Raw genomic sequence first — 22,561 nt, 5'->3', positions numbered from 1 at the left:
CAATGTTTCTGCAATCGTGTCATGTAATATGGGTTTGACTTGATCAATGCCTTTATTTTGTCATCATCAACCTCGGTGCGCCTCCCTGACTGAGGAGCATCGTTGAGATAAAAAATCACCAGCACGGAATTTCATGAACCATCATTGGCACTGGCGTTCTTGTAGAGCATCATCACCGTAAACTTCTTGCACTTTTCACAAGCTTGACGTGCATTTTTCCCTTTATGAAAGTAAAACAGTAAAGTGTGAGAAAAATGCAGTTTGGTCTTCCATCTTCAACTTGTTGTAAAATCTCCAAAACTCAACCAAATCACTCAATTTGTTTTTATTTTATTTTATTTTAAGGTTTTATTGGGGAATTGGGGGGAGTGGAACAGCACTGGGGAATCAGGGAAGGGGAACAGACAAGTTGCTGTCCTTTTGTTCTTCAATTTAGTTGTAGAGGACATTGCCTCACTGGCCCAAGTTGGCACCATCATTGCGCTCTTCCCGGATGAGGCAGATCAGTCGCCGGCTTCTGGACGGCCGCTCACTGCGGATGCTGGCCGCTCACGCTGGCTGCTGGCTACACACGGTAGCCCATGGCAACCCACTGCAGCAGGGGCTGCAGCCTACGTCGTCGCTAGCGGCTCACGGCAGCCCAGCTCCAGGTTGAGCTGTTTTTCAGCATCTTAGCTGTAGGGGGTGTGTCACTGGCCCTCATATGTGGGATCTGAACCAGGGCCCTGCTGCTCAGAGCTGGTGTCCCAAGTCAACTCTCAACCAATGCACCACATGGCTGGCCCATCAATTTTTTTTTAGAATATAGCTAGAACTGTCAGCTGTCAAACAACGTAGCCATAACATAGATGTGAATGACTCTAGTACTTCCAAAAAACTAGTGCTATCTGTTGCAAAGATGCGTCATGACTTTTCAGACAATCCAATAGTAAAACATCTATTTTACTGATAATAGATAGAACAGATAATAAAAACAGTTGCTGTTTTACTCCATATACAGAAGAGTAAGGTTAGTCAGCACACATGAAGCGATCCTTCGAGTCGATCATCAAATCAAAGTTTAAGAACTGCATAAAAGGGAAATCAAAGGAATGTCCCTAAAACTTCAATATATCCTTTCCTACTTTCTTAAAATTAATAATTTAAAAGCTGAAACTATTTCATACACCCAAAAGAGAACAGAGCAGTTATGCTAAGGCTATTGAGCAAATTATGTCAAACATTTTTCTTCATCTCATATCATTTTATAGATTGTGTGCCGATACGTAGCTCTCACTGGTATATAATATACTCTATAACAGCGGTCAAAGTTGTATTTACCCCAAACGTGAAAGTTTAGAGAGTTCCTCTGCACAAACGGCACTCTGCAGTGGGGACAAACTGCCAATAACACTGTGCAGCATCACACTTAGGAAATATTAACTGCTGTATCAAATAGTCCTGATACTGGGATGCCGGTGAGCTACAATGAATGTTCTCCAACTTCTAGTTCACGTTCTGTCAGAGATGGATGGAGCCTGATCTGTCTGTACAAACTGACACCCAACAGCATGTCCGAGATGGTAGTGTATAGATAGAAGTAAAGCAAAATTTTCATCTGACCTGTATGATAAGTTACATATTAAGGCACATAATATATAACATACTCCAAAATAAAAAAATTCATGAAAGACTCCAGAAAAACTTGTTTATGAAGGTTATCTAGTAGCCATGGATACACTTTCTTGGAATAAACACAATGGCCAACCTTAGTTTCCATAAATATTTCAAATGCAACACCATGAAGAACAGTCCTAATTAAGTTGCAGATTTATAAAGAACATAAAAGCCACTGATTTAAATATATTACTACATATAACTTAAAGCCCTTCAGTTCAGTTACCTCTTACTGCTTTCATGAATAAAACCCAAACTCCTAAAAGGCTCTGGATGACATGGCCCTTTAAGCTCTCATTTAGCGGGATTCATTCAGATAGAGTAGCTCTCTGAGAGTTGCTAAACAATGCCAAACTCATTCTCATATCAAGGGTAGCTTGGTTTTCCTCTGCTCCTAGCTCTTCACACAGCTAGCTCTCTCCTAGCCTTCACTTCAACTGAACACACTTGATCCTTCAGCTCAGTATAGGTCCGTAGGTGGGACTCTCTGAAGGGACCTGTTTAAGGTGGGGCACCACCCATTAAAGCATCTGTGTGTTTCTTCCAGGGTACTTAGCACAATTCGTAAATATCTTATTTGTTTAACAGTCTATTGTCTCTCTCTTCCACTTGTTCATCATGTTATCCCTCAATATCTGGCAAAGTTCCTGAGATAGCTGGCAAATATCTGTTAAATGAATGAATGAATCCAACAAGTTGCAAAAATTATCCTTAAAAGACAGGACACAACAGTCTAGGGAATCTCGGGCCCTGAATGGACGATTCTGTTGGAAGAGTGAAGGAGACTGACTTCACTCGTTTCTATTTTTAGTAGATCTTAGTTCTGTCCTTTGGAGCTTTATAATAGAGATTAATCCTCTCTCTTAAGACAGCCCTAAAAATATCAGCTCACATCTACATCACATTGACTATTCCAAACAATACATGTACTTTCAAAATGGCCCAAGCAGCTCCCTGTTTTGAAGAATCTTAAATATTGGATATTTTAGTAAATCTGGTATTGTTATAAGTGCAGGAATCCCACTGGTGGTTATCAGCAGCTTACCCATCTGCTCTACCATACATGCCATTATCACAGAACAGGTGCTTTTCACAAACGATTCAAGAGGGAAAGGGATGACAAACAGGAATTTAATTATTCTAGAATGTCAGATACTAAAGTTATTTGATACATGAAGCCAAACCCTCAAAATGTGTGTATACACCCTTGAACTCAATCTTTTGGCATTTCTTCCATCTCTCTCTAGCATTCGCCTTTTCATTCTTACTGCTACTGCCCATATTTCACTTAAACCTCATTAATCTGTTTTTCCTGCCTCTAGCCACAAAATACTGATTTTACACTATCTCACCTCTGCTGGGGAACATAGGATGACTGCTTTAAGTCTAAGCTTCTTTTCCAAGCATTCAAAGACTTCCACAATCTGACCCTATCTAGTATCATTTTTTTGCTCTCACTGACACAGCTCATTTTTCTATGCTTTTATCACATGCTTGTTTCTAAATCTATGCCTCTGTCTTTTATATGAGTTTATTTTTCCTGAATCAATGAGGCGCATATCTCTGAAACTTAAAATACTACCCTATTTTCCAAAAATAAGAATGTTACAAACTCTTGGTAAGCAATCTTTCCAATGTTCAAATCTTTTCCTATTTTTAATACTCTTTTTCTTTGTCTTATCAGGAAAAACAAACAGGCTGTTGATTGTCACTTCCATATGCTCCTTTCACTGCCATGGGCAAATCAGATATATTAAAAGAAGACCATTTTAAGTGAGCCCTTAACCAGGCTGAAAAGTTACACTGGGACATGGAAACATCAAGCTAAATCACAACAGTTGTTAAGAGTGCTCAAAAATCAAAACAGTGAAAATTAATGAGTACGTGAATACAAAGCATTTTACATGTAAATTTTCAAAATGGCATTTAATGATGATTATTATTACCATTATAAGGACAACATCTTAAAATTACTAAATCTCCTGTCCTCCCTTTATTAGTCAAAATGAATTATTTATTTTCCCAAGCCAAAACATTTGCTTAAATTCATAACAAGGATACCACTAAATACCTGTTTAAAAGACTATTTTTTTAGTAAAGAAAATTCGTCGAAGTAAAGTCTGTTGATTTTGATAACTAAAAATTTCATTCATCTATTTTAGGCTAACTGAAGTTTAAAATTTCAAGTTCAAAGACAAAGAGAGGCAATCTATCAAACAAATTAAATTCTGTGATTAGTATAATTCATTCATTATGAGTGAAGTACTTAAAATCTGTCCATAAATTCTCAAAGATGTTCATCAAAACCACTTAATACCAGCTGAAGGAAAAGCTATACCAGTGTTACATTCCCGAAACATGAAATATGTATTTTACATGTATATATTTATATAAAACAATGAATAAATGAATTATACCAAATATCATTATAGTACTCCACTACCACATGATAAACAAAAGTATAATTATGATCCAAGCAAAAAACTAAAGAGAAAGTCAAATGAACTTGATATTTAACTGCTGTACTTTTAAAGTTTTTAATTTTATGTTACACAGATTTTCTCATTCTACGGCTTGATTAGCTGTTAACTTGCACCTCTCTAGAATTTCTGGCTTGGACAGAACCTTTCTTTTTTTTAAAAAAATCTCTTTGCAGTGAAAGAAATTGTGGTCTAAATCACAAAAATGACAAGAAAACTTAGCAATTTAAAAAGACAAGCCTTGAAATAATATTGTGATCAAAGTATCGAGCAGCCTAATAAAACCCAGGTGGCTCGTGCTTATCATATATGGTACTCATTACCACAATTGCACTATTTAATCTACTTCCTGGTGTCAACAAAACCTTTCTGTTATTAATTCCCCTCAGTTATGGATCTGCTTAAGTTACTCAAGTTTCTGATAAGACAACTCTTTGTCCAAAAAATTTGAAAGAGAGAGCAGGTCTCATTTTAAATGTTTTAGAACTGGAGCCATAGTTGGTAAACCCACAGAAACCACAGTGGCTTTGTATTGTTAGTGATCTATATAAGGTTATATTAATTCCTACGGAGGTACCAGATGACCTCAAAAAGGTAAGCAACCATATGCACACAAAAGAACTGTTTCATAAGTTGTAAACCTCAGATTCAAATAGAGTTACCCAGTGACAGAGGTGTACAGGCTGGATTCTGCCAGTCAATTCCTCTTACCCACACACAACGTCACATGGCGCCCTGGGGGTTACATGTAAGACTTGGAAGCAATTTTCTCATCTATAGGTCTTACTAACTTTTTTAAAAAGTACTTCAACCTCTCAGAAAACTTTTTTTATAACATAATTTGTGTCCAAAAAGATTCCATTTAGTCAAAGTAAAAATGTGAGGATTATTAAATCTACCTCAAAATTGGTGGCAAAACACTCAAGCAGCAAAAAGATAATATCAAAAAATAGAGGAAAAGAAGAAAGGGCAGCGCGATCATGGTTACTGTCCTGGAATTTCCTAGCTGGTCTCAACCATGGGTATCATGATACCCAAAAAGGGAAACTGTGAGAGCTGTTATGTCTTACACATCACACCTCCAGCATTCAGAAAGCTAGCTGTACTGGTTGCAAAGGAATCGACCAACTGCTCAGTGTTTCATGAGTGGCACCCAACATTCCCACAGATTCCTTACAACTAAGTGATCCACTTCCTTTCCATGCTCTCTCCTCGCTCACTCTGCTTGTGCAGGTGGCAGTCACAGCGGATTGGAAGCATTGAACAACACACCACTGGATGAAGAAGGAAAGTCCCATGACGGCTTTATCAGTATTATCTGTTTAAGTCGCCTGCAAAGCAATGGAATCTACAAAGTCTTCCCTGTGTCGTCGATCGGACACTATTTCCTAAGTCAAATGAAACCATCTATTCAAACCGTTTGCAATTGCATTTAGTGGCACTTAATAAGAACATATTTTTCCTCCCTGAACCTACCCAGATCAATCTATATTTTCAGTTAGTTTCTCCATTCCATGTAACGAAATACTAGAAGCTGTGCTAAGCTGCAATGTTTAAATGGGTTGAGAACATCCGAACTGATGCTACATATTCAACCACCACTAATTTTCTGTTGACTTCACAATTAGAATTGTCCTTTATTTTTATTTAACATCTAGTACATACACACGCAAACTTAGGAAACTTTCTGAAGTCTGGAGTTAAATTCAACAATCATCTGATTCCAGCTGTGCTGATAGTAAATGATAACCCCAGGAAGTAGCCTTTTAAGTAAACATGGCATGCCTACAAGTCACAATTGCAGGCATTCATGTAACTCACTCAGTGACTTTGACAAAATACTGAGATTACTGACGACCTTCCTAAATTGTTATAAATTACTATTAGATAGGTATGTTGGGGTTTCTAGTTCAGAATTTGCACTAATTTTAGACTTGGGTCTCTCTGGGCCTCTGTTTCCCACCTGCTAAAAGAATTACGAAAAGTTCCTGTTGTGATCCACCCCACAAATGTGAAAACTGAGCTGGAGAGACCCATGATTACAATCAGTGGTAAGCCAGAACTTTACCAGAACTCAGTCTAAACTTCCTTCCTTTTTTATGCCTTTCAGAAAGTTTGCAAGATATGTGTGTGTGTGTGTGTGTGTGTGTGTGTGTGTGTGTGTGTGTGTGTTTTTGTGAATTTTCTCAACTAATGGTACATGCCGTATACACACATTATTTCCATATATGCAGAATTGGCTACTATAACTTTTGATCAGATTGCCCACAGTTTGAGGAGACAATATGGAAAGACATATGAGGTGTAATCAAACAATATGGTGAATGTTTAAATAAAAATTATTACAGTAAAGACACACTGCCATTAATGCCCCTCAAAATACTTCCCCTTGCTTTGAATACACTTATCCCATCGTTCTTGCCACTTTCTGAAGCAGTTCTGGAAGTTCTCTTTCCTGAATGTCTTTAGTTGCACTGTCATGGCTGCCTTGATGTCCTGAATCATTTTGACTTTGGGGAAGAGCCAGTAGTCTCACAGTGCCAGATCCAGTGAGTAAGGTGGGTGAGGACACACTGTAATGTTTTTAGTTGACAGAAATTGCTGTACCAGAAGTGATGTGTGACACAGAGCGTTGTCATAATGGAGGATGATTTAGACACTTCAAAACACACCTTCTCTCAACCATAACTCACACCCAACTGATTGCACCAAACAAGTAGAAGCTTGTCACACAGTTACTAAGGTTCAGTGTGTCGCTTCCCATATTGAAGATCCCTGCCTTTCTGTTAGCTGGAACTTGGCAGCAGCATTCACCGTATTTTGTGATCACAACAAAAAGGCTCCATGTCACACATCACTTCTGGTATGTGGCAATTTCTGTGAAATAAAAACATTACCGTGTGTCCTCATCCACCTTATTCACTGGATCTGGCACCATATGACTTCTGGCTCTTCCCCAAGGTCAAAATGACCATGAAAGGTAAACGTTTTGAATCAATTCAGGACATCGAGGCAGCCAAGACAGCACAAATAAAGACATTCATGAAAGAGGACTTCCAGAACTGCTTCAGAAAGTGGCAAAAACAATGGGATAAGTGTGTTCGAAGCAGGCGGCAGTATTTTGCGGTGAATTAATGGCAATGTGTCTTTACTGTAATAATTTTTTTTAATTTAAACATTCACTGTATTTTCTGATCACACTCATACAAATCTGGATTGTGACAAAACATCAGAGTCTCACTGTTAGTTGTCAAATATCTCCTAAAGAGCAGGAAAGTAACCCAGATATGGCTTACAGTGATCTTAATAGTTCATGATATGTCTATACCATTCCATTCCTCATTTTATCACCAGAGAAAATGGCTAGTGGCCATCGAGGTATTACATCACCATGCCTCAAACTCTCTTCTAGAACTCAATCCTTTTAATGTTTCATCTGTGTTTTCAGGGTGAGTGGTAGTGGGGGTGGTAGGAGGAAGAAGAGAAAAAAACTATAAATTAAGCAGAAATAAGTCACATTACCAAAAGAATCTTGGTCATAGACTTTTAAAACTGAATACATTTCCTTACAGATTCAACTATTGACAGAGAAACTTTTAAGTTTGATCTCACACTACCCAGTGAGATAAAAAATAAAAGTAAAAGATTTCTATGAAAATGAAAACATGAATTGGTAAATTTTAGGAACACAAAACTATTTTATAAAACAATGGAATCACTTTGAATTGCAATTTTTGACATGTATAGATTTGCAGGTATATATCTGTAAACCCAACTCATTCTCCAACTACACGAAAATATTTTCTAGACACATTTACCTGAATAGCAATGACATCTTCACTTTACACAAATAATCTGATTTCACTAACATAATGTGCTAACAAATCTTCCCATGCTTCTATGCTGAGATACTGGTTAGAACAGCTAAATTCTTCAAATAATAAACATTTCATAAAATAGCCTTAGGGGAGATATAGGTCCACGATGGCCAGTGCAAATGCCTGGCACATAGATTCCACTAAAATAATGATTTGAGGAATAAATAACAAAGGAATCAGAAAGAAAAGCAAAGGAGAAAGTAAAGTGAGAGCAGATGGACCTGGAAGCTACAGTGGCTTGAGGACGCCGGGTATTTGGGGAGCGGGGCCTGCTGCCGCCCCTGCTGCCTGCTGTGGTTATCACCAGCATGCCACCCATCCACAGAGCCCCAACTAGACTCAGGCGGGGCTCTTGCAGCCACTGTTACTGCTTGTGGGATTAGTAGCCTGTCACCAAAAAATGTCTTCATAAAGTCATCACCTATCCAATTCTACAAAACAGGAACAAGACCACGGGAATAATTTTGTCATCCTCTCACCAATCAAGCAGGGAAGAAAAGACGTCTGTATATTAAAGTGTCTGTAGGTTAAATGTTAGAGAAAACAAAAGGTGAAAGGAATGAACAGGGATACAGGGTTGCGTTACAAACCTACAACATTATATTGTTACTTAAATTAAAATAAATATTGCCTTTGTTTTCAAATATATCAGAAAGTATCTAAAATATACTCAGTAAAAATGACTGATAAAAAGTAGCAAAATCCTCGTGATGAAAAAAAAATAAAGGTATGAAAACGCCACTCTGAAACTTGTCAGTGGTAAACCATGAAGAGTAATCTCAGATACAAGTCAAGAGCTATGAAAATTTCACCTACTGAGATAAATATAAAACACACAGAACATTTCAGTGGCATGCCTAGGAAGATATCACTCTTCTAATTTAAAGGGCATTTTGGAAAACAGTATTGGCACTAAAACATCAAGTCCAATTATAATAAATCTATCAATCTGTAAAACTTGCAGATCGGGTAATATACTTAATTGGGGAGTGAAGGTGGGCAGCACTTCTGGGCAAGATAGGGAGAGAGCCTGAATGGCGCTGGTCAGGACAATTTTGGAAAAACAGAAACAGCGAGGACCTTTGGTCACACACTGAAACTGTGGCTTTTTGACATTTTAATTAGTGCCAAAACAGTTCATTTTTAATGGCGATTACTTTAAAGTTTAGTAATAAATTTAAATATCTATACCTAACGTTGTTGTTGTTCAAAAGTAAGACAATTTTTATTTGATTAAAATTTAAACCACTGGGAATAGTAATTTAAGGATTACATTTTTAGACTTGGGAAACTTAGGAATTTTAAATACTATTTAAGTGCTGTATCCACCTGTAATTTTCAAATCTTAAAGTATTACTTTAAGTCTGCACAAAATTTGGACAGGTTTTACTTGGCTTCTTTCCAAACCATAGCACTTACACTTTAGGGACCAAGGGAGGGTACAGTGTAAAGCGCTTTAATTTCTTTAAGCAGAAAAATCTTTTACCTTAACCACATTTTCAGTAGTATATACTTCCACGCACAGGATTTTCTCAACTCGTTTGAAAAGGGGGGGGGGGACCTAAAATTTAAAACATGAAGTAAATGCAAAACTATTTTTCAAGTTTTTAAAATGAAGCTCGACTTTGCTCTACTCTTGTACTTAAAATCTTGAGACACCCAAACTGAAAAGAACAAAAAAGGCATAAAAATATTGGGGTTCATGCTTCATATCTGGAATTTAGTTCTCATATTCTAATTACTTAGTAAACTAAACCAAAAACTAAACATATAAAGTAAATTTAAGGTTTTTTAGTTTCAAGTCACAGTCTTTCTGAGCAATCAAAATAATTAAGTAAAAAAATAATCTCAAGTTCACTGTCCTGAATATTCAACGCTAAATCAATAAATTGAATGGTTTAACATTTTCAAAATATTACCATGAATAACAAGGAGATAAGTATCCAGGGGAATTATATCATAATTCAGTGTACAGATTCTAATTACCTGCCTACATAATGTTTCATTTAAAATGAAATATTTTGTTAGGTAATTAATATTTATTAAATACCTTATTTAAATATTTATTTACTATTTTAAATAGAGATAAGTGCAGCATGGGTCCCAAATTTCTACAAACATGTCACTAAATTGTCAGGAGTCTTTCATAGATCTGAACAGCCTCGACCTCAAAAATGACTTCTCTTCCTGAATACAAATTCAGCAAGAAAATTTGAAAAATGCTGTCAAGGAACATAATTTTCTCTGAACAATAAGGATGACAAGTTGAATCTATATTACATAGTTTGTTCTTTATTTCTAGAGATACTTGTGTTATTTATGAGGGCCCAGAAATGAGAATAATTAAAACTCACAAGACATAACTTCCTTAAAAATTACTTAAAATGCAACACATTCACCTACAAAATCAAACTTCACCTCCCCTGTGAAGTCATCTCCCAAAACAAATTAGTTTGTCATTTCCGAGTGTTCCCATCATTTTTTTTCTTCCTCACTCTAGACTTATATCAATTTCGTTTCACAATTCTTTATTTACACACTTGTCTCTCCCACTTAAAACCTTTCAAAGCAGTAACCAGGATTTCATATCTTTGTATCTTTTTCACCACCCACTCAATGTAGTTGGATGGATAAAAGCTGAAATGAATTACTGAGGGTTTTTTTTTCCAAATTATTTGAAATATTTTATCATACATCCACTTAATGATTTGAGGTCACAAAGTAAACATGCTTCTAATCCAGTAAATTTCAAAACCCACTCCAAAACTGTCCTATATATTCAATATTTCTACCAAGAAAATCTCTTTAAAAATGCAATAAAAGAAACAGATTTTTTAAATGAATCTGTCAAACAGATCATGATAGCTGACTATTCATACAGATAGAATACCAAATAATAAGTAAACATCATGTCTTTTCATAAAATGTCCCCATCTATCTATAAAAATATGAAAAACTTTCTCGACACTCCTGACTCAACACTCCCCTGAACGCAAAAGCAATACAAACCCGAAATAGTGAGCATAGGCTAAGTTTTCAAGCGTTGCCCTGGGCGTGGGCTGCAGGCAACCAAAGAAGAAAGACAAGGAAGGTGGGACTTCAGGAAGCAGGTAATTAAGCCGAGATTCTCTCCAATATAAAATACATTTCTAAACCTACTCTCCTTGATCGCTGTGCTGTGAAAAATCACACTAAGTATGTTTTATTTTAATTATATTTTTACCAATTCATATTTTAGTCTTTGAATGCCTGTTTAAGACTCTGCTTTTCTTTTAGAAGCTTAATGATAAAATAATTGTGTATAACAGTCAAGTATATAACTCTAAACTTGAGTAATAAAAAAAAAAATCACCAAGTACCTGAAAATGAACAGAAAAGATGAAATGTGTATGTGTGAATCACTTCAATGTGTAGAATTACTTCGGTAATTATAAATGCTGCACACGTTAATAGTCTCTGAATAAGGCATCACTTCATTCCCCTCACTGCATTTCAGTAGTACAATTTCGTCTTCATGCTTCATTTTTGAAAGAAACTTATTTGAAAGCCAAGGATCATCTTTTGGACTGACTTAAAGAGAGCAAAATAAAAAATCTGCCCTCTCCAAATATGAAAATTACGGATTTGGCTCTGATGCAGAATAAAGTAAGCTTCTTATATCACCTGCAATATTAAACTGATTTAGTCTACTGAAAAATAAGACAGTGAGTTATTGGATCTGTGTTTAATTCAGTGCACTTTATAACATATTTAAGGAATTCAGTTGTATAAAACAGTATCTGAATCTTATCAGATGAAAATATTTTTCCCTTTTAGCAAGCCTCGGGTTGCATGTCTGAGAAAACAAATTAGTCTCCAGCTCTCCTAAGCTTGATAATAGTGCCCCCTAATGGGAATTTTAATATGAGTTTTTCTAGTCAATTTTTAAAAAGCACATATTCTATAATACGAGCAAGTTATCTCACTTTCAACTATAAAGTAAATTCTGTAACATAAAAGTATCAGGATTTAAGCCACTCAAAGGAGAGTTATCATATGTGCAACAAAATGTGAATTCAGGGAGGGAAACAAACAAAAATTTCATGCCACAACAGTTTTCTTGGTTTTCATCACCCTACTGTTAACATAATCCAAGGTAGCATTACCCAAAAAGTTAATCTCCTACATAATCATTCCACTATGTTTCTATTACTCAGTAAGTGAGCAATTAACATGTGCTAAATGAAAGATATTACAATGTCAGAAGAAAACAGATTCAGAAGTGAAGTTACTCAGTGTCACACAGATCCTAAGTATACAGCTGGGATTCTCACCCACGTTTTTAGCCTCACACCATTACCTTTCCACAATACCTGGTCACAAGTCTGCAATCATGAATTAAATACCATTCTGCCTTATTAATTATAGACAGCTCCCCTAAACAGCAACAATTCAATTATGTGGGAGGTTTTCTTAAAGGAAAAGTGCATTAAAATTAAAGCAGAAAGTACCTATTTTGATACTTTCCAGATGCACCAGTAAAACAAACACCCGATAATATCAGCATTTTCATTACTGTGCCCACAATACATTCTGGATTCAGAATTAATGTTAAGGGGAACATCTAGAAGACATAAACAACAAACAAAAAGGCATTAATGTATGATGAAAAGAGAGAACTATCACCTTATTCTTTAACCTTATGTGAGAGAGAGAAAATAACAAGAAGAAAAATTAAATATAAAAAGGGGGTAGTCAAACTTTCTTAAGGGCCAGACATAAAAAAACTCAGGCTGGGTGCCCATATGGTTTCTGTCACAACTACTCAACTAATGCCAGTATACCAGGAAGGCAGCCACAGAAAATACATAAATGAATGGGCATGAGAATGTTCCAACAAAACCTTACATGCAAAAGCAGGTCCACCGATCAGTTTGCCAGCCCCTAATTTAAAACATTTCACTTTTGGACCACAGATTTAAAATCTCTACTTTACTTGAGGTACCAAAATCAAAATTAAAAAAAAGAAAGTTTTTTAAATTAAAAAACAAACAACAACAAAAAACCCTAAGCAACTCAAAATACGTAATCCCTAAAATTATAAAACATTTGGTGAGTATTTTACTTCCATAACAGGGAAGGAAGAAGAAAAGATCCTTCCCTGATGTCAGAGAGATCCGCTGGGCCACTTGGAGTTTGCAAAGCCTTGAGGAGGTTGTCACCTCTCTGGGCCTCAGTTTCCTCACCTGTAAAATGGAGCAAATGCAAGTGCTTCTTTCACAGGAAGGCAGAAAGCATCAGTGAAAAAATAAACATCAAGTGCTAGCCCGGTGTTTGCTCAAAAACAACAAATCCTTCCCTGAATAAACACTAGCTTTAGCAGGCACAAAATAATGGAAAAGCAGTGAGCAAAACAATGGGCTAACGCATGACTTAAATAATCAAAATACAAAACTATAATATTTGACTCTACCATACACCCATGCAATAGGAAAATTTAACTTTTATCTTGGTTTGATATAAATACTAATGCCCATTCAGCTAAACAAATGAATTCGATGAGAACGTAAAATTCAAGACTACTCCATAAGGCAATAAAGAAATACAGTGTTGTCTTAGATTTTTCACATGTATAAGGAAAATGGCAAATCCTACTAACTTCTAAAGATAAGCCAAGGAAAACAATTCTGCTGTTTTACCCAAAAAAGCAGATTTCAGATACAGGATAATGATGCTCTACACTTAACACCCTTTAATCACTGGCTTCCAGATCACTAAGTGTCTGAAGGCAACACCCCATAGTGGAGAAAATCATGGGATTTGGAACCAGGCAGCCACAGATTTCAATCCCTATTCTCCCAATTCCCAGTTAAATGATTCTGGACAAGTCATTTGTCTTTCTGAGCATCAGTTTCCTAATCTGGAAAATGGGACTGATAAAACCTTCAACTGTGCAGAGTAACAGCTGATACTAGGCAGTGTACATATAGTACACAATGTCCAGCATTTTATTATTTAATGCTAAATTGAAGTTTCTCCTTATCTCAGTGTTGTTAAAACATTTTTTTTTTTTTTAAGCTGAGCCATCCTGCTACCTGTTGGCAGCTCAGTGGCTTCTCAGCTCGGGCTGGGAATCGAACCGCTGTTGCTCAGAGCTCACTCTTGAGCGAGCTCTTAACCAACTGAGCCACTCGGCCGCCCGTTGTTAAAACATTTTTTAATGAGTTTCTTATGGTACGTTAATGAAACAGTAGATTGGTTAATTACCTCAAGTCCCTAAGAGAAGTTAGCTTCCAATGATCAAGATCTAGAATTAGTAATACATTTTCTTTTTTTCATCTACCCTAATGCACTGAACATATTTCTTGCTCATATTCTAAACTGAGAATTTTGTAAAATAAAATGAATTACCTGAGAAAACTGTGTGACAATAAAAACTGTTCTGGGATGGATTCTACTTTCCAACTGTGCTACTGAGTAAGTCACTTCAAATGAACCTCTCAGGTTCCTTACTCTTAAATCAAGACAATTATGTTGACAATCCCTTTGTCTTCCAGCTCTAAAGTAGTTATTACTGAAATATAATTAGGCATCTCCAGGTATGCTGGTGAATAGAGGAATACAGATATCCTATTATTGCCAGAATGGACTGCAGAGAAATTCCAACCTTAATCCTGTAGAATTACAGTAATTCAGATGAAATATTATAGTTCAGATGAAACAGGGAGAACTTGGTCAATTTAAAAGAAAAAAAGATGCACAGTACACAAAAGCTTTTAAAAATGCAAATACTCAAGTGCTTTGGTTAATTTCTTAAGGTATCACTTTAATGAAAAAATAATTTTGGTAGACCAAATTGCAGTATCAAAGTACTGACCTTAGCAAGAGTATACTTTGTATCTATTATATGTTCAATGTACTATGAGGATATGGAGTCAAATGCGTTAGTAACATTTTATTCAAGTTAAAAGTGATCAATTAGAAGTTATATAGAAAGTGAACGACTAAAAGAAATTCTTTTTAAAAATCTCATTTAGAATAGCATCAAAATAAATAAAATATTTAAAAATGAATTTAACTAAGGAAGCGAAATACTTGTACACTGACAACTACAAAACACTGCTGAAAGAAAGATGACACAAATGAATGGAAAGACATCCTGTGTCATGGATTAGGAGATTTAATATTGTTAAAATGTCATACTACCCAAAGTGATCTACAGATTCAATGCAATCTCTATTAAAGTACTAAACATTTTTTGTGGAAATAGAAAGAAAAAAACCATCCTAAAATTCATACGGTAATCTCAAAAAACCCTAAAGAGCCAAATTAATCTTGAAAAAGAAAAACAAAGTTGGAAGCCTCACACTTGATTTCAAAACATAATTACAGGGCTGGCCGAATGGCGTGCTGGTTAAGAGTTGGCTTGGGACGCCAGCTCTGAGCAGCAGGACCCCAGTTCGGATTCCATATGAAGGGCCAGTGATGCTGCGCCCTCTACAGCTAAGATGTGAACAACAGCTCAACCTGGAGCTGGGCTACCATGAGGCAACTGCGTAGGCTGCAGCCCTTGCTGCAGTGGGCAGCCATGAGCTACCGTGAGTGGCCGGCAGCCAGCGTGAGCGGGTGTGAACCACTGTGAGCGGCCATCCAATGGCCGACGAGCAACTACCTCACCTGGGAAGAGCTCAATGATAACACCAACATAGGCCAGTAAAGCGACGTCCTCCACAACTAGACTGAAGAACAAAAGGACAGCAATTTGTCTGTTCCCCTTCCCCCAATTCCCCAGCGCTGTTCCCATCCCCCAATTCCCCAATAAAGTCTTTTTTTTTAAAGTATTACAAAGCAACAGTAATTAAAACAGTATGGTACTAGCATAAAATTCCTAGAAGAAAATATAAGGAAGAAGCTTCATAACATTGGTCTTGGCAATGATTTCTTGGATATTGCACCAAAAGCTAAAACCGACAAGCTGGATTACATCAAACTAAGCTTTTGTGCAGCAAAGGAAACATTAAAAGAGTGAAAAAGCAACCTACGAAATGGTGGAAAATATTTGCAAACCATATATATGAAAAATGAGCAAAGGACTTGAATAGATATTTCTTCAAAGAAGTCATACAAACAGCCAACAAGCATATGAAACGATGCTCAACATCACTATCTATCAGGGAAATGCAAATGAAAACCACAATGAGATATCACCGTATACCTGTTAGAAGGGCCACTATCAAAAAACCAGAAAATAACAAGTGTTGGTTAGAATATGGAGAAAGTGGACCCCTTGTGCACTGTTGGTGGGGAATGTAAACTGGTGTAGCCACTACAGAAAACAAAAAATTAAATACAGAATTACTATATAATCTAGCAAATCCAACTTCTGGATATATATCCAAGAGAACTGAAAATGGGTTCTTGAAGAGATAGTTGCATCATTATTCACCACAGCACAAAGGTGGGAACAATCTAAATATCCATCAATGGATAAAGAAAATGTGGCATATACACACAACAGAATATTTAGCCTTTAAAAAGATAGAAATCTTGTCATATACTACAACATGGATGAACCTTAAGGACAATTAACCTAAGTGAAATAAGCCAGTCTCAAAAAAGACAAATGCTGCATGATACCACATATACGAGGTATCAAAAAGCAGTCTAACTCTCAGAAACAGAAAATAGAACGGTGGTTGCCAAGGCTGGGAGAGGGGGGTAAAGCGGGGAGTTGATCAATGGATGTAGTTTCAGTTTTTGCAAGATGAAAAATTCCAACAATCTGTTGCACAACAACCTGAATACAGTTAAGGCTACTCTACACTTAAAAATGGTTAAGACAGTAAATGTTAGGTTATATGTTTATACAATTAAAAAAATAAGCCCTGAGAGTTCAGACAAGTGAGAAATTATTTTCAATTAGATTTTGTTTTTTCATCTTTTAGGATACTGACCTTGGCCTTTGGTGAGCTTTTAACTATGGTCCTTTGCTACCAAAATAATTACACCTGCAGCACAAAAATAAAATGCTTCTGAAATGCTTCTTTCTGAAGTAGCTAGAGAGCTCAACTCTTCTCTTCATAAACGTTAAGTCGGAACCACAGAAGGAAGTGGGTGCTGGACACACAGTGACGATCCCTGTCGTTCAGAGTGTGATTTATTTGGCAAGCTGATTTCATCATGGGAAAGTTAACAGCAGTACAGCTGCTATCCAAATTACTATCCAAATAACATCAAAATCACAAATTCTGAATAAGTAAAGGCCAAGCTAATTAAGTTCCTGATAGAAATGTTCATGTCAGAGAATCTGCATCATTTTTTCGAGAAACTCAGACATCAAGTGAACAAGGCTAGCCTGATGATTCCCAATAATGGATGATCAAATGTCATGGTGAGAACTGTGTGAATAATCCAGTGGTATAGTGAGAATGTATTAATACCGTCTGTGTGCACTGCAGACGCACCTGAGAGAAGAGCCCTTACCTTCGTCAAAGTCAGCATCGTCCTCTGTGTGCTGTGGGAAAGGGAAGCAGTTGGTAATTTCAAGCCGATCTTCTACAACCAGGCCCAAAAGCACTCCTTGAACCACCTCAGTTCCTTGTCCTTCTTCTTGATAATGTTTGATTATCTTTAATACCACCTAAAAAACAAAAATAACAGAAGTGAGCTTACACTTATAGTTTACATTTCCTTAATTTCAAAAAATAAATAAATAAACCATCCTAATGAGTTTATAAAACCACAAAACTATATAGCAGAACTAATCAAATTTCTTACAGATAATTTCCTTTACCCTTGCACAGGTAGTAAAGCTCTCACAGTCTAAGTACACCTGAAACTCCTGGAGTTTGAAGACATGCACATACAATACTCATGACCTTTAGGTCAAGGAGTTCTTTCAGTCAATCCAAATGTATCACCTTAACCTGAGGTTACAGAGGCAGCGATCCTGTTAACCTTTGTTATGGGAAGATAGTTTCCTGACACAGATGACAGAACCATCAATGAGGCACAGAAATAAAGACCTCAGGGGGCGGCCGGTTAGCTCAGTTGGTTAGATCACAGCGCTCATGACACCAAGGTTGCCGGTTCGATCCCCACATGGGCCACTGAGCTGCGCCCTCCACAACTAGATGGAAACAACTACTCAACTTGGAGCTGATGGGTTAGAAAAACGCACTGTTCCCCAATTAAAAAAAAAAAATTTCAATTATCTGAATGCCTGAAAGCAGAACTGTTCCCCTGAAGAGTTCTCAGCATCTCAAGATGATTCCTGAACAGAGCACCCACTTCGTCACAGGAGGCAACAATAGGAACAGGCACCCAAGAAGGACGCGGGGGGTAACAGAACACAGGGAACCAAGTTGCCAGCACTACCTCATTTTCCTCAACCAAAACGATACACCAAATAACCTCTAATGGAGTAACCGATTCTTATATTACTCTATCCTTTAATATTTCCATAAAGGTAATACTGCAGGTTGAATGGGCAATTAATTTAAAAGTTCACAGTAAGAGTTCTTATTAATAATCCCTACAACGTGAAGTTAATATAAGTAAAATGCTTTGAATAGTGCTGGGCACACAGTATTTATCACTAGTAGTAACAGTAGTATTTAGTATAAACTCATGGCCTGTAAACTAAAGGGCAACACAGTCTAAAACATAATGAAAAGTTTTCAGAGGGAAGAATATGTCTAACAACGAAATAGTTAGCATTTTACTGATTAAGTGTTTTGTTTTAAACAAATACATTGTTGATAAAAATTAATCATCAATAAACAGTTAATGACAACCGGTTATAATTACTGAACATTATGTGCCAGGCAATATTATTATTCTACATGTGTTATTGAATCGTGTAATTTCCACCATTACTTTAGAAGAAAGGCATTACTATACTCATTTTACAAGCAAGAAAACTGAAGTCGAGAGAAATTAAACAAATGGCTAAGGATCAAACATCCAAGTGAGTGAGACAGCCAAGATTTAAACCAAGTCAAACTCCAAAGCTTGTGTTTATACTTTAGCTTTAATAACAAGATGATTTTCGTATCAGTAACTCAATAATTAAAACAATGGGTTAGTGACAGATGTGAAGCAAAGACTGTGGGGTGAATAGACCCAAAAATATTTTACACCAATTAGATCCAGACCTCCTAAGGATAGCAAGCAGTTAGCAGGGAAAAGAGCTTAATATGGAAGAACACCAACTGATTGAAAGGAGATGAAGAAAGTGCACAAACCTTACACATCACTGTATCAAAGACCTCTCCACTTCTTGAAAGATACAAAATGGGCTTTAACAGTCACGCGTGTATGGGTATGAGGTCCAGCTCCAGCATCTACTAGCTAGACCTTGGGAAAGCTACTGAAGCTTCCTAAATCTCAGGTGTCGAATTTACAAAATGGAGCTGTTTGATAGCATTACTGACACTATTAAAAATGAGATAATGTATAGTAAATATTTCGCACAGGGTCTGCCACATAATAAATGCTCCACAAATGATCAATATTATTGATTTTGTCAATAAAAAGGTAGAGCTATTTGACTCCTTTTCAACTTACCTCTCTCACAAGGACAATTATTTTCACACTTAAAAAACTGAAGAAACATGAATGAGTAAGGAGGAATAAACAAAACTAATGAAGAATTACTGGAAACACACCTTCCCATCAACTCGTCTAGGTTGTCTGGGTTCCTAGATGTTTAACCCTACTAATGGAATCACTGAACCACTGTTGAAATCAAAGTAAAAGAGACATGTTAGAAAACATATGAGCTTAATGTAGATCAGATCTTCAGACAAATTCTAGAATTGATTCCTAAATAGCTGATTCCTATGTGTGCCAAAAGAAGTACTGATGACTAGGACACAGCAGTTTCACAAAGCAGCCAAGCCAAAATAATCTTATTTCCTTTTATAAAGAAAAAAAGTAATGAGAAAAAAATTACTATATTTACATATTTATATCACAGTTCAAAAATACCTTCTATTGAAACACTGCCTCAACTCTAACACAAACTGTAAAGGGATTAGGGGAAGAGCAATGTAACCAAACAGCACAGCAGCTTGACATGCATGTCCAGAGTCAATGCAACTTGATGCAGCATCAACAGAAGTCCGGTGCTCCAAGTAAGCGATTATCTCACTCTCTACAGCATCACCGACTTGTTATATTCAGCTCTCCATGATGACCAAAGAGGAAATTTACCAGTAACTGGACCCAACTGAGAGATGGGAAAAGCACAGTGCTTTAGCCACCTGCTAACGTCAATTGACGTAAGTATACACAGAAAGGGATAATTATGAGAGAGCTTACCCTATGCTGAAGACCAGTTCAATGAGTTAAAATTTCTCTCCAGAGTAGAGACAATCACAAAAAGCACTTTCCAAGTAGTGAGGCACTAGGGCAGCGGTTCTCAACCTTCCTAATGCCGCGACCCTTTAATACAGTTCCTCATGTTGTGGGGACCCCCAACCATAAAATTATTTTCATTGCTACTCTATAACTGTAATTTTGCTAGTTATGAATCATAATGTAAATATTTTTGTTTTCCGATGGTCTTAGGTGACCCCTGTGAAAGGGTCGGGTCGCGACTCACAGGTTGAGAACAACTGCACTAGGGGATGTGTCTTCCTTTGAAAGGCAAACTAAGGACCACAGGTGATAGTTTCAGAAAAGATGATTTCCATTTTCGGGATGAGTTCTCTCTAGCATTTACGTCTGTCCAACATACAAAGGCTTCAGAAAAGGTTTGGTGATCACTAAAATACTTTCTGACTCTAATATTTATGATCTTGCCATTTTAATATAACCTGATGAAATAAAGCATTCAGAAAAAAACATTTTTATCAAAACTAAGCTGGCTCATTCTTCATTTTGACAGTTTATGGCCTTCCCATTTCCTACATACACACTAAAATCTCAATTATTTTGTTCAAATAATAATGTAGTGGAATTGCATTACAAACTTAAGAGATGTCAAAAGGAAATTCCTGACCAGCAGTAACTGACGGACATACAAGGCTTCTGTTATTCTATATAAACAACCAGGAATTTACTGTATACATAAAAACATTCCATAGACTATTGGTATTTCTATTTGAGACAGAATCGACATTCTGCTCATAGCCTCTCCTCTTAAATCTTCTTATAAAAATAAATGAATGCTTTACTCACCACATCTGCAACACCTAACACAGGGACTGGCACATAAAATATACTCAAAATATATTTTCTGAATAAATGAATGGTAAACATTTACTAATCGCTTATGATACATGAAACATCCCACTAAGTGTCTTACGTGCAACGACTCTTAATCCTCATAACCAGTCTGACATCAGTAATATTATTTTCCCATTTATTGACAGATGAGGAAACAAATAATTTGACACAGAATTATTAAATCAGGGAGGTGAGATTTGGCTTCTGACTCTGATGTATTTTTAATTACTTCAAAATAACTGAATAACTTGAGGTGTTGCATCCATGTTTGTAATTAACAAGGGTGAAACAAGGAGAAGGCAGTGCCAACATGTGGCGGGGGTCCCTGTAACTAGGTTGCAGAAGCAGGGCTTCGTGCATGGAGTACACGTTCAGTGTAGAGTTACAGGGTCAGGCAACAAAAGAATATAAGGGAATGGTGCTGGAGTTCGAATTGTTTGTGCCCTGATCACTAGAACTACAAGTAGCATCAAACAGGAAACCGCACTGAGTTGCAAGAACGCAATGCAGCCTTGAATCGTTACCAGCACTATTCTCACAAGCCACAAGATGGGAATGTTCCACCACAGAAGTCCTGCTTCAGTCCTGTTCTGGCTTTCATTTTCTCTCCCTCCAACCAACCATATGCCTCTGTCCATAAAACAGTGCTGATGTAGTTTTAATTAATCCTATTTATTGATGTCATGCTCCCTGTTCTTACTTTTAAAAACAGATACATGGAAAGCTGAATAGTTCTCCAAACCAAAAACATGCTCCAATATTATATTTTGTTTATAAGTGTCACGAACAATCCCAGTTAGTTACTCAGGAGCTCTGTATCATTTGTTCTTGGCTTATCAAAATGAGCTGTGGAGCTTTTTTTAAATAAATGAAGAAGAGGGGTCTTACCCTGGCTATATATTAGAGCCAACAGAATTAAAAAAAAAAAACAAAAACCTTGCTGCCTAACCCAACCTCTGAAACAAGAGATAACTGATCGGTCTGGGATGCATACCTATATAGGGGGTGGAGCAGGGTGTTTCCTCCCGTTTTTTATTTTTAGATTCTCCAGGTGATTCTAACTTCCTATTTCATTCTAACTTTTAATGAGGGAGTATGGACCAGCCTTCCATTTTTGGGGGGTTTTGTTTTGTTGTAACTCCCCAGGTGATTGAAGTGCACACAACTGGTTAAATCACAACTTTCCTTTCTTCTGTTTTAAGACTCCGTGTCCTGAAAAGTACATTGAGAAATACAGACCCAAAAGTGGACATCTTATTTATAAAAGCATAAATATCACCCCCTAATAAGAGGTACTCCAGCCCTACTTGGAAGAATCTCTACAATATAGAAATG

At 36.7% G+C, this 22,561-nt stretch overlaps 1 protein-coding gene across 2 annotated transcripts in view; it reads right to left on the bottom strand.

The window, feature by feature from the left end:
- Window positions 1-22,561, bottom strand: part of EIF3H (eukaryotic translation initiation factor 3 subunit H) — a 99,881-nt gene that overhangs the window by 58,984 nt on the left and 18,336 nt on the right. For both annotated transcript variants that reach the window (XM_019642134.1, XM_019642133.1), the window contains exon 2: window positions 17,477-17,633. In XM_019642134.1, coding sequence (XP_019497679.1) covers window positions 17,477-17,633 — 157 coding nt within the window. The remainder of the gene's footprint in view (window positions 1-17,476; window positions 17,634-22,561) is intronic.

The sequence above is a fragment of the Hipposideros armiger genome, unplaced genomic scaffold (genome assembly GCF_001890085.2).
Source record: "Hipposideros armiger isolate ML-2016 unplaced genomic scaffold, ASM189008v1 scaffold_65, whole genome shotgun sequence".
NCBI lineage: Eukaryota > Metazoa > Chordata > Mammalia > Chiroptera > Hipposideridae > Hipposideros > Hipposideros armiger.
Note: the sequence above shows the minus strand (reverse complement) of the source record. Positions and strands in the feature narration are given on the sequence as shown.